At 46.2% G+C, this 16,191-nt stretch overlaps 1 protein-coding gene across 2 annotated transcripts in view; it reads left to right on the top strand.

Annotated features, from left to right (window-relative positions):
* The window catches only part of LOC126536252 (uncharacterized), a 151,527-nt gene extending 137,649 nt beyond the window's left edge, over positions 1 to 13,878 (top strand). For both annotated transcript variants that reach the window (XM_050183145.2, XM_050183146.3), the window contains exons 3-4: positions 7,131 to 7,256; positions 8,484 to 13,878. In XM_050183145.2, the coding sequence (XP_050039102.1) occupies positions 7,131 to 7,256; positions 8,484 to 8,970 (613 nt within the window). In that variant the 3' untranslated portion in view covers positions 8,971 to 13,878. The remainder of the gene's footprint in view (positions 1 to 7,130; positions 7,257 to 8,483) is intronic.
* Positions 13,879 to 16,191: the final 2,313 nt, after the last annotated feature.

The raw sequence follows: 16,191 nt of genomic DNA on the forward strand, positions 1-16,191 counted from the left end.
GCGATTGGCTCCAGTCGATATCGGTCGCCGGCAATCTCCTCTCTCCTCGCTCGGGTCCCGGGATTTCCACAAATTAGGCTGTTAACGTAATGGAGTGCGGTGATCTGTTCCCTACGAGAAAAGGAGAAAGGCGCGGGCGAGTCCGAACCCCTCTCTCCAATCCTCTCACGACGAAAGCGGCCCGCGATAAAGGTCGGCTCAAATTGTGTGGCCCGCAGACACCGGGCGCTGGTGCGCGCGCGCCAGCGTTTCTCGGGGCCTTCGGTTAATTTCGCTAATCAAACCCCTGTTGCCTCAAGCTGCCTGCTGTGCTGCCGCTGCTTGTGCGGCGGTCCTAGGCGCTTTGTCTTGTTTTGCGGTGCCTCTTATGGTTTTGTTTTACAACACTGTTCGTTGCTCATTAGCGGTTCGGTACGAAGGGTGTCGTCCTTCGGCCGGCTTTCGCTGCGCACCTCTTGACTTACGCTGCGTAATTTCACTGATGACGCCGCGCAGCCGATGTGTTTGACGCGAGTCCGCATAGATGTTCAACATCATATAAAAAAGAGCGAAAAAATGAAAAAAAAGGCACTGCGCTTAGAAATTAGCAGCATGTGGGAGCGTACAGAGAGACAATGCTCTCGGTAACAACGTAACAACTGGCGTGTATAGAAAGCGTGGATATTATCGCTCTGCCCCGCTTTTTGTGGTCATTCCTCTATGTTTCGGACGCATTTCTGAGCGTAAACGTCCGTACATATACGGTATTCCAACAGAGCTTTTCAGCGTTGACCATGATGAAGAGATGTGTTGACTCCTTCAGATACCGCTGAATCGGATTCTTGTTCAATAGCGATTAAACTGCTACATTCCTTTGAACAGTACCAGTTGTAGACGATTTGTTAAGGGGTTCGAAAGCGCTGTTGGTTAAGCTCGGGCAGGACACCTAATAATATAGCTGGAGGGGCAAACTATCATCATTGAAGTTTCAGTATACTCAACATCAAATATTTTAACGAATGGCATCTCAAGCCCACTTATGATCACACGAGTCCGTCGTAAAGGCAGAAGGCCTCGTTGTGCTGGCTGACCAGTCTTCGGGAGCGTTGAAGAACAATACGGCGGAACGGAGGTGAGAGCAGTGTGCCTTCCTCTGCCATTTATTCCCCAACCAAGACAATGACTGCACGTGCAACGCGCTCTGATGAACAGTACTTCAATTTCCATGCTCGTATTCTACAACGTCAATTCGTTTCTTCAATCTTGATTACCTGTTTCTCGTAAATCTTGTATTTAGGCCGTAATTCGCTGTAAGACACTTGTCTAAGCGGGTGTGCCGGCGCTGTATATTAATCTCAAGCCAGGCTAGAGACGGGTAAACCTTTCTCGGCCCATACTTTCGCGGAAAAAGAAAGTGACGATGATTTCGAAGGAAATTCAACCATGGAACGACATTGATTTTCACTTAACAATTTACTCTTTAAGGGCAAAGAAATTTCGATTCCGTATTGCTCCGTTCGTAGTACGCCCCTACCAAAATGTAAAATAGAAGTGATCGTTTATTCATCATAGGAAGTTGGTCGATATATATATATATATATATATATATATATATATATATATATATATATATATATATATATATATATATATATATGTATGTATATATATATTGTTGTAAAGGAGAGTGAAGCACACAATCGCCCGTCCGCCAAAACGCCTGTTTACTTCTGCCTCTTCATCTTCTCCAGCGCCCGTCGTGCGAGCACACTAGCCTGAGTGTATCTCTTTCTCCTCATTACATTCGGCCACACTGCTGAAGGTAGCCGTGACGATTGTGAGGGCGTGCTGGTTGTGGAAGCCGTTGCATACGAGATGTGGGAATGGAAGTAGTCGCCCTTAGGACCGTCCAGTGCGCAACCGCTTCTCTGGGGTCGGCACTGATTGTTACGCTCTGGTCGCAGCTCTCGCCGACGATTATCTTGTCGCAGTTGAAAAAACGGGGCAGGGGATGTTGGTCACTGAACCACCGTTTGCCTAACAAAGTGCAGTCTATTGTACTGGTTGCGGTCGGTCGCAGTGCGAACCGCTGGTCTTGACAAAGCATCACGCGCAGCCAGACTGTCCCCTTCAGAAGTTGTACCATCGGCAGGAGAGGATCGGTCTGCGATGTGAATTGTGAAAAGCGGTGTTGTGAGCTTTTCAATGCTCGAAGCAGGGGACAGCTTTGTCTGCGCCGAAACCGATGGTTTCGGGCTGAGCCGAGCGGAGGCGGTGCTGTTCAGACAATTACAAACTGGTTCCTTACCCACCCCAGTGTTAATGAATCATCTGTACCCGAAAATATATGTGAGTGATGTGTGCCGTGTGTGCCAGCGGGAGAGGACCACCCTGACACACATCCTATGGGATTGCACCAAGTTCCCCGACGAAGCTTCGACAAGTATACGATTAAGCCGCGACTCGCGGCTGCAGCGGAATGCTACGACCACGAAATCCAAACCTGGGTCGTCCAGCAGGTCTCGGCGGCTCTTGAAAGACGAAGGCCGAGCGAAACCGATGGTACGTTGCCCCTCAGGGCGACCGACCGCGGGAGTAACACGCGCTGGAGTTGAGTAGAGACCACCCGCTGACAAGACATCAGGGCACGCGTCGCGGCGCCATATAGTCAAGGTGTCGTTCTGCAGGCGACTAAATAAAGTTCTCTCTCTCTCTCTTTCTCTCTCTCTTTCGCGAGCCTTAGCAGCGAACAAATGTCTCCACACTCGGCTGATGACTACTGCGAAGTCAGGAGGTGGGGTTCCGACATTGTTGCAAGTATTCAATGTATTCTATACGTGGACAGATTGGCGGTGTCCTGGAGTGGCAGCACTCTGTCATCGGAGCTCGACGGAATACTAGATGATGGTTTATCGTTTACCATGGCACCGGAAGATGATGACGGGCCCGGCGATACCCAGTGGGAAAGCTAGCCGGAGCTCTTCAATTCGAACCTTGTTTTCGGCAGCCGTCGTTTTGAGCTGAGCCTCGAGTGTGCGCCCGGAGGCCTCCCGGCAGTGGGCCACAGATGTTGGTCCGCCGAGCGGTATCTACTGCCTATCGGGAGCCGATATCGTCGTCCGGTGAGCCGGCTTAGCCATTTGTCCAAGCAAAGACGAGCTTCGCAATCGCATCGCCAACTGCGGTGAGTGGGATGTCATCTCGGGCTCTCACAGTGACTGTGTTGAAGTCATAGCGCAGGATTGACACGGACAAGAAAGGTGACAGGATTTGCGCTAGCTATCAACTGAATTTTATTTCAGAAAACCATGGCATTTACACCGGCCCAAACGAGTGTAAATCATCGCACGCGCAACCCAGCATTTTCCAGATAGACCATTTCCTTTCTGCTCAGTGGCCTATCTAGAAAATGCTGGGTAGCGCGTGCGGTGATTTTCACTTGTTTGAGCCAGTACAAATACCGTGATTTTCTGAAATAAAATTCAGTTGATAGTTAGCGCACATCCTGTTGCCTTTCTTGTCCGTGTCAATCCAGCGCTACGATTTCAATTGATGCAACGAACCAACTAGCCCAAAAATCTGCACTCCTGGACAATAGTGCAGCCTATGATGACACCCACCGAAGTGTTTTGAAGCAGTTCAATAATTACATGTGTATATTACGTTATATTTGACTGCCTGTCCTTCGAGCAGAAGCACAGAACAGTACGGCTCAACTTGTGCCTCCGACGTTAGGTGAAAACCAGTTATTCGTGTGCTCCCGCCTCAGCGTTTCTCGCAGGATCATGGTGGAGGCCATATCCAAGATTAGCGTGGCAGTCCGCGCCTCGTATCTCGAGTTAAGTGCCCTTTCCTTTGTTTAGAGCATAACAAGAGAGGAGATGATACTTGAGGGAAAAAGGAGAGAGATGCATGTAAAGAACACGTCTAACGCACAACGTAGAAAATAAGGACTCCAGGAATCGGCCCACTGACCACCCATATAAGCTGCCCCTTCAGCAGCCTCTAAATATTGCGCGTTCATGACAAACGTTCCTCGCACGTTACGAAGAGTCTGCTACTTCGGTTCGGTATGGAAGAAATCCACGCGCATAAAACGTTGTCTGTTGACATGTATCTCTGTTGAAATCTTGTGTATGTATATTTTTAGCACACTTATATTTTTACTTCATGTTCATTTCGGCCTGCCGATTATAATTTTCTCTATTTCGTTCTGTTCCTTTTTTACATAATATAAAGGTTCTGTTGTACGCCGATATTATTTTTATTTTTTGTTAGTATTACTGTACATTGTAATCATAATCACTTTTTTGCTGTTGCACTAGAGGTCTTCGTTTCTCTTAGTGTACATTTTATAAATTTTATTTCTGTCCTTCCACCTATGTAATTCTTTTTCTTATAATTACCCACCGAGGGTCCCGGTTACAGTCTTCGACTTTGGGACCCTCGTCTGTAAAACAAAAATGTAACCGTTTCTTTGTTTGTAATGAATAAATTTGATTTGATTTGATTTGGGTCTGTTTGCTCAACGACACAGTGCAGAGTAATATTTATTTACTCATAAAATCATTCTGATGCACCATAGAGGTAGCGTGAACTGCTATAGTGCTAAAAAGCTAGCTAATCTTGAATAGATAATGTGTTCAGAAAATGAAGATGAACATCGCGTCTAAGAAGCATCCCTTTTTTTTTGTCCTCTAGGTGACGTCAAACTTAAGAACATCTGTCGTGTGCATACAGTTTTTTTTTTATTTAGTACGATTCCACATCGGCTTGGCGTGTCAATGTTTTTATTTGTGCTGCGCTGCCTGACAGTGCCGAACTAGAAAATCTTGGCCATAATTATGTGGCAATACTCATCTACCGTGCCGTAATGTCTGTCATATTCTCAGTTGATATGATTATTAAAAAATAAGGATTGTAATTTTTCACCTGCTTCTTTCTTTGTTATGACGCAAACTAAGACGTAAATGTCAAAACACAGAAAGAACATGTCATTGAAATATGAAGGGTACAACGAATATATCTTCTATACACGAAATGTTCTGATCCCACTTCGATACGCAAAACAAGAAATTTTCGCAGACCAAAATATGAGCGAAAGACATAAGGCGTTATGCGCACATTGGGATAAGCAAAAAAGAAAAGGCAGATGAAAAATTAAAATAAAAAAGAACAAGAAAAGAACCGCCGGTGCTTTAAAGGCGTTTCGCAACGCAAATCGTATTCATAAAAAGAAGCCGTCCAAAGTGTGCTCCCGAGATTGGAGATATTTGTTGCATGCAGCTTATGATAATTAAAGAGGTGCTGGAAAAAATTGATAGGAGCTACGGTGGTGAAAAAAAAAAACTGTAACTAATCAAAGTAAAATCAGCGAGCTCCGCGATTCCCCAGACGAGAAAGGAAGAGCCAGAGAGCGCGCGCGATATAAGGAGGCGTTTAGACAGAAATATACGCGGCCATTACATTTTTTACATCAGGACGCTCTCGAAAGCGTTCCCGCAGATAATTTCACTTCTTTTCTTTCTTCTCAAATCAAACAAGTTTCTTGTTTGTTCGCTGCCTAATTATTAAATGTGGCGCGCGTGTTCATTTGCTTCTTGAGTGGCCCGTCCTTACATGCTTCTCTGCTCACTTCTGTCGCAAAGTATTTTTCACGCTTTGTTTTCTTTTTCTTTTTTTATTCCCGTCAGCAACGAACGGGCGGCCCGACGCTGTGGCCGGGCTTGCATTAGCGAAACGATTTCGACTTATCGCGAAATCTAATTAAACAGGGCACTCATTTATTATTGCCGTTTTGCATACATGCTTGGAGCCTGTTTCGTGCCCGCGGCGCTGCGGTGAATCGCTCTGGCGTATTTCTTCTTTTTTTATTTGCTTGGGGCAAAATATTGGGGACGAGGGGGGAAAAATGGGGGGGGGGGGGAGCATGGGTGTACGTAGCACTATCTCATTTTTGTCCCGGACCCGATCGTAGAAACCACGAGATAATTTGATTCTCATTATTGCCTGTTTGCCTCGGTCCATGTGGTGAGTTTCTTCTGTTAACACGTTTGATTTCATGCAAGTCCCTATGTGTGCCCGCTTCGTGCTCGTTACTTCTCCGCTTTTTAACTACGTCGACCGGAGCGACCGCGTAATTATGAAACTGGCTATTTTACATTACGTCCGTGAACACGGATGTTTCGGATTGAACGGCTCGAAGAGTAATGCGCAAAGAATATGTGCAACTCGAGAGGCGCCGGAAAACCTTTTTCTTTCGTCCAAGAATGCCGTTACGAGCTCCTTGCCCTGATCGCTTATCGCAGTACAGAATGCCTTTCTCGCTTGCGGTCCACCCGTGTTCTGCTCTTGCCGAACCACGTTATTGGACCGACTTATTTCTAAAAAGTTATAGCGTGGATATTCCTCACTTACGCTCCCCGCGATATCCCGTTGCTCATGCCGCTCGTTGTAGAGAATACCGCGCATATTCCATTTTTAAGAATAGCTGGCAAAAATGAGCCAAGCGATTTTGTGAATAACTGTAGACTGTTGGTGTCCTACGGACACAACGGTCTACTTGAACGTCCTGCTCAGGAACGTAAGAACATAAAATATTTACGGAGGGGCTATCGAAACAGACCCTCATTAACAGCGCTATATAAGCTCTGCTCGGATTTTGCAAAAGCTTGTTTTTGTTACTCATTGTTGTCTTATCGCTATTATTGCCTTGTGTTTACGGTAACTTAGGCGTAGCTCAAAGCTTAGGCGTGTGTCATGTATGTAACGTCGCGTCTGTGCGCTTCTATTTTTTGGAGGTGAACGCATTAAAAGTGCGTCTGGGTCAGATCACAGCAAGAAGGGTCGATGTAGCTCTAATGTTGGGCGACATTGATCACACACCGAACAACGTTGACTCGACATATATAGAGGACCTCTTACAGTGTTAATGTGTGCACCATATATTTACCGCTGTAGAATGACTAAATATATCATCGCCTCTACTTCATTGTGAATTTGCGGGCAGAACTCTGAGCAGACTTGGCATTTGCCTTCCTTGTAGAACTTTGTAGCACTTTGTACTTTTTGGGTGTATTTCACGCTGTAAAGCGTTAATTGCCGGCGCCTGTACATCTGCCAATCACTAAACACTGAATACGCTTTCGCAGGTTATTCGGCACCACTGGATTGTGCTCAGCGTGCAACAAGACCATCCCAGCCTTTGAGATGGTCATGAGAGCACGCGGCAACGTCTATCACCTGGAGTGCTTTGCCTGTCAGCAGTGCAATCACAGGTGAGCATGCCGCACCCGCACGAGCGAGTTCCGACTCAATATTTCGCAGTAAGCCTCTCCTGAATGGGAGAATCGGTTTTTTACGCGAGGGCCTGCGCACATGGCGTTTAGGCGCAAAGCAATGCCACATTGATTATCCGGAACAGTACTGCACAAATTTCTGCGCAAACGGAGGTACACCATTTCGCTGCCTTCACAAGTTATAGAACAGCATGAGCGGTCGGAGTGACTCGCATTCTATCACAAGCTAGCAGCTCAAATCAGTTACTATCACATGCTATAAGCGGCTGTGTGAGTGATCGCACGTAACGAGAGCGTAGCACATCATTCCAACGTTGTATTTCATGGCACCACACAAGACTCCTCCATGAGCAACTTTCGCATCTTTCCTTTGGTTGTGTCTTCATATAGCACTATCTCGTCACCTGCTCAAGATGTCTCCAAGAGCCCTTTCCTCCTCCTTAGTGTCCAGGTTTCATGATTGCCTTAAACATTGAAAACCTGAAGTAGTGACTAAAATATTTATCTGCATAGCAGTGCCTAAATACATATTTCAAATAGGTCTGCTTTACGCAACTTGTATGACGTAAATAGTGCCCATTAGTCTCTAGTGCTGGCAAACTACACATGTAGCCGGCTGAGCTGCGCTGACATTTGAAATATTACTTTTTCCGGGGTTACTTTCTTCCCGCAAGTAGCGACTACAGCCCGAAGTCCTTCTAATAGCGTGCTCTAACATGGGAAGCCTGCCGCACCAAGAATGTAATTCTTTCTCCCCCCCCACATTTCCCCCCTGTAAGTGTTGCGAACAGTGCTCAGTATACAGGATCCATGGTCACTTTGCTGAGCTAAACTGCGATAGGCGAAAGCCTACTTATCACTGCCTCTGTTGCTGTTATCAGAACTGCTCTGCGAGCGGACACCGCCGTGGCGGCACGCATGGCATGCAATTACAGCCATATGGCTGCAAGGTTTGTCGCTGATGGGCGCGCACCCCCCCCCCACCCGCGCATGTCCGTGCTCTCCCACGCGCCCACTCGCACAGCGCTACTGGCATGGCGCGTCCTCTCCTTTCTCCCCTCGCCGGTGATCACCGCTTTCCTGCGTCCACCACGGACTGCGTCCGGACGCTCATGAGGCACTAAAGGCTGACGCCTTAATAGCATCAGGGAATGTGGTGCAGGTCGGCCTACTGTCACTTATCAACGCAATAACTGCTCTCCGCAGGTTCTGCGTGGGCGACCGGTTCTACCTACACGAGAATCGCATCCTCTGCGAGTACGACTACGAGGAGCGAATGATCTTCGCTAACATGCCGTACTTCGGCGGCGCCGGTGGCGGAGGCGCCGGAGGGATGCCGGGGACTGGAGCCGGCGGACCGATGGGCCTCAACCACCACCACGGTCCGCCACCTCCCGGAGTTACGTCAGCCGCGGGAAGCGGCCTCGGGGGCCAGCCCAAGCGGTTGCCCGGACAGACACCGCCTGTGCCCGGACCCCCGATGGCTGGAACCGGGGCTCAAGGAGCGCCCTCTGGAAGTGCGGGAGCGGCACCTCCGGGACCTCTACCCAACGGCACGGCGGGTCACCACATGACGGACGGCGCGGACCATCTCTCGGGTGGCGTCCACACCGTGGGACACCCTTCGGCGCACCCTAGCGGCCCGTATGGGAACCAGCCACCCGGCACAGAGTCCATGCTGGAAGCCAAGTGAAACCAGACATTGGTGCCATTGTCTTGTTGTGGGGGTCCCTCAAGATAACGTCGCATCGGCGAGCTGAGCTGGTGTAACAGAACAATTGATTTAACAAAATTTTCTTTAATTCTTGTCATCCGCTGCCGTAACGGGCAGATCCCCAGGGCAAAGTGTAGGCAAGTCGTTACTGGATTTCCGTGACAAAGGGCCAAAAGGTTCCGTTTCGAATAGAAGAAATATCGTTGATTATGCCAACCATGAACGAACACCAATACTGCCAGTTTTCAGGCTCGAAGATGGGAGGGCTTGGGGATGAAACGGCCGCGTTAGCGCTAGTGTTCTCTCTTTCTTTATTTCATTTTTTTTGTGTACAGAGTCAGTAGTACATTTTGCGTGGATTTGTGCAATGGCTGCAAACGCAACCACACTTTCAAAAGGAACAGACAAACAGATTAAAAAGAAACGCACGTCTGAATACATGACGTGTCTCTAAGGAAACAAATGTAAGAAATGTGCCAGTGTCAGACGCCTTTACAGCCTCTATTTGGCGGGACCGACGTCCTCTGTTTGGAATCACTCAAGTAGTGTTGCGGTGACTCCTCCAGCAGGATTCGTACTGCGTCCTCTCACCCGCTAAAAAAGCGAATGTGAAACAGCAGTCACGTGTGTAATCACTATTTCTTTGTTTTGTACACAGTCATCAGCAGAAGAGTGAAATGGGGTAATACGCGTGTGTGTGTGTCTTCAGCGCTTTCGCACGAGAAAACAAAATTACAAACGAGCAGCAAAACATGTTTCTGTGCTCCACGTTTGTACAGTGTTAATTTGCTCACGCGAAATTGCGAAAGACATGGTAGTGCTCAAGTAATTAAAGAATCAACCTGCGCCATGGGGATTTCCCTAACTAGTGCCCTTTTACTCCACATATCTGCATACCGAACTCATTATAGTGCACTGAACAGACTGGCCTGGAATAGGCTGCCAAAATGAAAGAAAAGAAAGCAAACAGCCTTTTAGCTTCGCGATGAAACCGGTTCTGGCTTTCTTTTTTCATTTTTTTTTACACATTAAGATCATTGGGTTGATTTTTGCTTGCTTTTGATAACATTTCAACTCCACCAGACAAGGGTGGAAGCGAGACGTAGACCCCACGGTGGGCTCTGCGTCTCCTTTCTCTGTCAGCTGGCGCTAATATGTTATCCAAGGTTGAATACCGACACGCCCAACACACAGAAGTGATACAGTTTGCTTCCTTTGTCGCTGTACCAATAAAGCTCATAAAGACCTTTGCTGTTCAACAGGAGATATGTTCTTCGTACATGAGACAGACCGTGTACTTCGTCAAATACTGCGGTAAGGAATAAGAGTGGCACAGATACTACCGATAGCAGAAGTGTTCAGCCTTTTGTTTTATGCACATGAGGAGAACAAATTACATATTATTGGAGGCTGGGCGTTCGCTGCTTTGCTTTACTTACAATTTTCTTAAACAGCTGACAGTATATTTCGCCATTCTCACTAATAAAATGTGCGCAATACCAGAGCGCTTTCCTTGTATGTTACCTGTGACATCGCTACCAAAAAATGCTGCTAAATTTTTTGGTCCATGTCGTTTATTTTATCGTGCCTTCATTTCAAACAAGGTACAGTCACTATTTTTTTTTCTTTAGTCGGGAACAATGTTCTGTTTATGTAATCTATTGAGTGAACTTCATGTCCCCACATTTTCACCGAAAAAAGCCTTGCGGTCCTGTTTTATGCTTGCATTTTCTTCCCTTTGAGTCCGTCAGTCTGACCATCTTGTTTTTCTGTGATCAGAAGCACTATACAAAGCTATGCGCACTATAACATAAAGCTATTCCAATCTTTTCTATTTCATTTATGCAATCAGCCCTCCACCATTGGTCAAATTTGTTTCTGGCCACTACCACTTCACTTGTCTGTCACTCGACCTCAGGTAAACTGCGAAACCTCTTCATCTGATATGACGTATACGCACTGATTATGCATGATTACACTGAACAAAAGTAAAATATTGTTTTTCGATTCTACACCTCTTCTACAAACAGCCCTCCGCTATTGTTAAAAAGGTAGCATGCTGCGCCCACTTCCTCTGTTTGTCGCGCGAAGTCACAAATTCGCAAAATATCCCGACGTCAAAGTGATGCGTGCGCATAAAAATGCATTAATAAGCCGAACAAACCTAAATTTTTTTTGGAATACCCGGAGACTGCCCGTTCCGAAATGACTAGCTGATGGCTGCCCGCCAATCGCTCTGGCACTGGATACTCGGAGTTGCCGGGGGGAAGGGATTTGTGTACGTATAAAAAAAACTTTTGCGATGCAGAAAACGTTGTCGAGCTCTTTTGGCACGTACATGGCATCACTCTGCCAACTTTTCTTCACTGAGGATCCGTTTTAGTGGCATTTTTACTCTTCCGTTGCACCCCGCCGCGATTTTCGTCTAGACCCCGAAAGCCAAGCTAGGGGAAGCGGCCCAATCGGTGGCGCTGGCACTGCCCTCCTCCTCCGGTTGTCTACTTTCACTGCGTTAACTCAGCCCCACCGAAGCACTCTCCACTTATGCGTGCTCCTCGCCTCTGGTCAGCCATTTAGATAAGAAAAACCTGCCAAGGTAAGCAAGGCTATCCGCTTTGAAAGTAAACAAAAGATGACGTCCTGTAAACGAGGGAAGCGTTGCAATGGCCTTGTCCAACAACGCTGCAAGTCACCGCCCGATGCTTGCGTCGGCAGTTACGTAAATTTGACGTGAAGGAATTGGTATAAAAGCAGATTGAAATAGCTTTACGCTGCGCAAACCGTTCTGTTTCTGCGAATATCCAGAACTATAAAATGCTATTTGGCGAATGCTGTTCCCAAATCGGCCCTCTTGCAGCTGAGTGCGCCAACTTTAGCATAATGTATATGGCGCCGCTTGGGTGATCTCACAGATGAAAAAAAAACGTCTTGCTAGGGACGACCACAACCATAAAACTCGAGATGAATTTTCGAACATGCAGTCAGTTCAGCTTCTATTTCTGCGTGTTCAGCCATCTCTCATTGCTCTTGTTGTTTGACGTCAAGATATCGACAGAGCAGTGTGGCTGCTTATGCAAAGTGAGCTTATCAAATTTTCAACTTGTCGGACTCAGTGCGCCTGTTTTGAGCGTATTTAATTCGCAAGCGTGTTTTAGCATTATTATTATGATATGGGCTAAGATTGTTTCAGCGCGTTTATAACTTCTCGGTACGGTCTGCTTTCACTCAAAACTTTCGCCTACACTACAGAAGATGTCTTGCATTTCTTTCACAGTTAATCAAAAATAAGTAAGTTTGTCTATATTCTATTTGCGAGCTTTTCAAAAGCTTTATGTATTTGAAGAATTCGCGAGAAGTTGCAAGTTTTAGAAGACAATGCAGTAGCAATTTTTGAATTTGCAAACTCAGAAATTGAGTCCTAATTTACTCACGAAGACGAAATTTTTGCCAAAATACTTGGTGAAGGGTAATATTATGGTTAATTTTTTTTTTTGCCGGGAGTGATTTTTGTTTCAGTAAATTAAATATTACTCACCTCCCACAATTTTGTTTGGAGGTACTTCCCGGATATGTCGCCGAAAAGGTGCACGTAAAGAAAAACAATAAGAAACATTCCTGCCTTTGTAGGAAATATGAGTAGAAGATCGTGTGCTACCGTCAGTCAACGAGAGCTACGCCGTGAATTTATGGCGGATACCTTGCAGTGCGCTCGTTATCAACAGTCTAGACAACAATCAGTTCTTTATGGCACCAGGGCATCCACAATCACACCCGAGCAGACGACCGCTGGTCAATTCAGGAGGCCTGCAGGTCATCGTTTTGTTAAAGTATTCGAGCGGTCGGCCACGTTCGCAGCGTGTTATGTCCATCGCTAAGACTGGGCGCAGCAGCCAGTTCTTTTCTTACGTAAGGACTAGACCCACGCATGCATAGTGAGAACAAGTGTGATGAGACCTGGATGCAAAGCAACAACGCGTCCTCTTTGTCACCCTCTTGACGTAATTTAACAAAAAAGGACATCACTGCAGTAAGACGTTCTAGCAAACTGGAGACACTGGCTTACTCTGCCAATTTTATCACCGTACCGGACATTGGCAGCTATGCCAGTGTTTGGAATCAGTGGAAAAATTACCCTTAAGTTACCCGAGTATATACGGGCCCTGAAATAGCAAAATGATTTAATTTCCATTCCATTCCTTCTTTTTTTGCGCTTTTGACCATTGACCCGAGCGCATGGTGGGTCAGTTGCATTACCATCCGGGTTGACTGGTTCACGGTTTGGTAGATGATAAAAATGGAATAGGATAGGGTGAAAGGAATCGTTACGTTATAACGGCCTAGCAGTTTGCTGTGCGTGAAGTCTGTTAGCTGGAAGCAGAAAAAAATATGAACACCGAATAACTTGTGTCCAGGGGTTCGCTGTAGCTTTTGTTCACCCCCATGTTGCCATTACCACCGGTGAACCGCCCAGTTTGGCATGTAAATAGGCGATAGACATGCGTTATGCGCATTTTTGGCACTATTGCTTCATTCTGCAAATACCGCCGAAACCGTTGTTTTTGCTCACCTGCATTGTTGGTGTTCAACTTCACCCTTCGAGGGAAATTGTTTCTTATACGTTTCACTTGTCATTGAATGCTAGTCCGTCGATACAATTTTGTTTTGCCTTTCACAGTACCTTCAGCTAGTCAAAGGAGCACTCACAGAAATACGCAGCAAATGCTGCCATGCCTCGAAAAAAAAAAAAACAAGAAAAGAAGAAAAGCCACGGTAAGCAACACAAATCAAACGTACTTCCGCGTGGTACCACTGTAATTAAGCCCACCTCTGTAATATAAGAACAGGATGTCGCTAGACCAATAAATATACTCGTTTCACAAAAGCTGACTGCAAGTGTCCTGTGTGTTCTTTCTTTTTGTTTTTGTGGTAAATGTTACTTTTGTCGCCATCTTTTGTGTCGAACAACCACGTGGATACCGGCTTCTCATGCGATAGGACAGGTGGCCGTAAATCAATACTTGTCCATTAGCGCAACCTTATACGCGACGTTACTGTCGTCCCATCGTGGAGGCATTGTCTTTATCTAACAGAACTTCTTTTCTTTGTGAAGAAGGCGAGTCGGCTAATTACAGCCTCGCCCATGCCCGGGCGCGCGGATGAAAAAATAGGGCCTTTATTACGGAATGGTGTTGGTTTACGAAGCGTCGTTAAAACTGGTATTCTACCGTGGGGCTCTACACAATAACTCAGGATCGTGGAGCAATATTAGCTGGATACTAACGCAACAAAACTGTCTGCAGTTCTTTTTTTAGGTTTGGTATAGTCACATTATTATTATTATATTAGTATAGCATTATCACAATTCGAAAGCAGTGACAAAACGGTGAAACACGGCCACTAACAAATAGAGAAGCAATGTATGCGCGATCTTACGTTCGAGAGCAAGACTATTTCCAAAAAATATTGAATGACTACGCTTAAAATAACTATTTCGTGCTTTGTTTTACGTTCTCATTGCAAGCGGCCGTAAAGCAGAAGGCTTGGCCGGTTAACACATGATTCTAGAATCGGGCCACCCCGAAAGAGAGTAACAACAAGAACAACAAAAAAAGATGCTCGAGCATTTTCTTTCTAACCAGTTCCAGCCCCTTTTATTTAACACAGCAGAATTTAGCAGTCTGTAAATGAAAACTCTTCGACATTAGGATCTGACAAAGGAAGCACGTGTTCACGTAATACCACACTAGATTTCAAGGGGCGCAGACCTGTCATCATTGTAGCTTGGTGTTTGTCTGCCCAAATAGCGTGCACCAAAAAAAGGGGGGGGGGGGTGCTTCTATCATGATTTGCTCTCCCACCCGAACGGATGAAGAACGCCTACACCCGCTGCATCCTGTCGGATGAGAAGAATAAGCTGCAACCTGTCTATGGGGCTCCGGATCATCGGTTGGCCTTCCGCTCGACCTGCGCCTTCTGCCCTCGCCCAGGGGCTCTCTCGCAGGTATACCGCACCACTTGTAGGATTGTGCGATCATCAATGCGTCACTACCTGGCAAAAGTGGTACTACACTCAAGCTGCGTACTTCACTACCATCTATCGCAGTCAACAGAAACGGGCGGAGCACGGGTATTTCTTGGACATTATTGAACACAACAAATTATACGTCTGCGTATAACTTGAATGCTTCAAATTTTCTGTGCCGAAGGGTAAACTTTCGAATTAAAATAAATGTCTTAGCCTCCAACGAGCGTTTCTGCCCGTGCACTTCCTCTTTTTCAGACACCAGCGAAAATGCTAATATGTCGCATGTGATTAATTACATTGGAAGCTGTTCTTTTTTGGCGAAGCTCTCTTTTACTGGATGTTCGCCACCGATGTCTGGCCGATTGTGCAACAACTGGGGTCACTATAGGTGCGTGCAGCTGCGCAATTGACTGCCACTGCTTATGTGTCCGAAAAGGAACCTTTGTCACTAGGTATGTGCGGCTGGATATGTGGCACTGGAAATATGAACATTTCTTGCCAAAAAAAAGTAATCCCTCAGAATGGGTGTGTGTCACTTCATAGGTGCCCGAATATACGTAGCTCATGGTGAGGTAAGTAAAAGATCAAAATAAATTACTGAAAAACAAAAAGTAAGATACCCCTACCCGTGCCACTAAGCATAATGAGCTTATTCAAATGGCACAAGAGGCAAGCAGTAACCCACAGCAAATTGTAGTCAGCTACGCATAAATAAAGAAGTCTGGCACAGAAGCCGCCGAGAGCGGAGAAGAAAGAGTGAAGCGAATAAAACTGGACCCTATCGTGCATTGATCCAGGAGCGTTGAGCTACATAGAAGTGAAGACGATTCATAACCGATGATCCATCGCATAAGGAATACCATACCATCATAACCAATCCTCCAGAGCGGATTGAGTCACTTCACTAGGGAACAAGAACAAGAACAAGGAGGCTTATCTTATAACCGATTCCCACATAGGCATGGGCTCCGGCGACTTTTTCCCCTTTTGCTTTTATTTTTGCTTTCGTTAGGTGTTAAACCGTGTTCACCCGGGCACGCACATGGAAACCTGGTCAGTGGGCAGTAGTAGGTACAAGTATCGTTTGCGAGAAAACGAAAAGAGCAAAACGCGCATGAAAAAAAAAAGAAAAGAAAACGCGTGAGGAACCAGAAGTGTTATCGTTTGAGGGCACA

The sequence above is a fragment of the Dermacentor andersoni genome, chromosome 4 (assembly GCF_023375885.2).
Source record: "Dermacentor andersoni chromosome 4, qqDerAnde1_hic_scaffold, whole genome shotgun sequence".
Lineage (NCBI taxonomy): Eukaryota > Metazoa > Arthropoda > Arachnida > Ixodida > Ixodidae > Dermacentor > Dermacentor andersoni.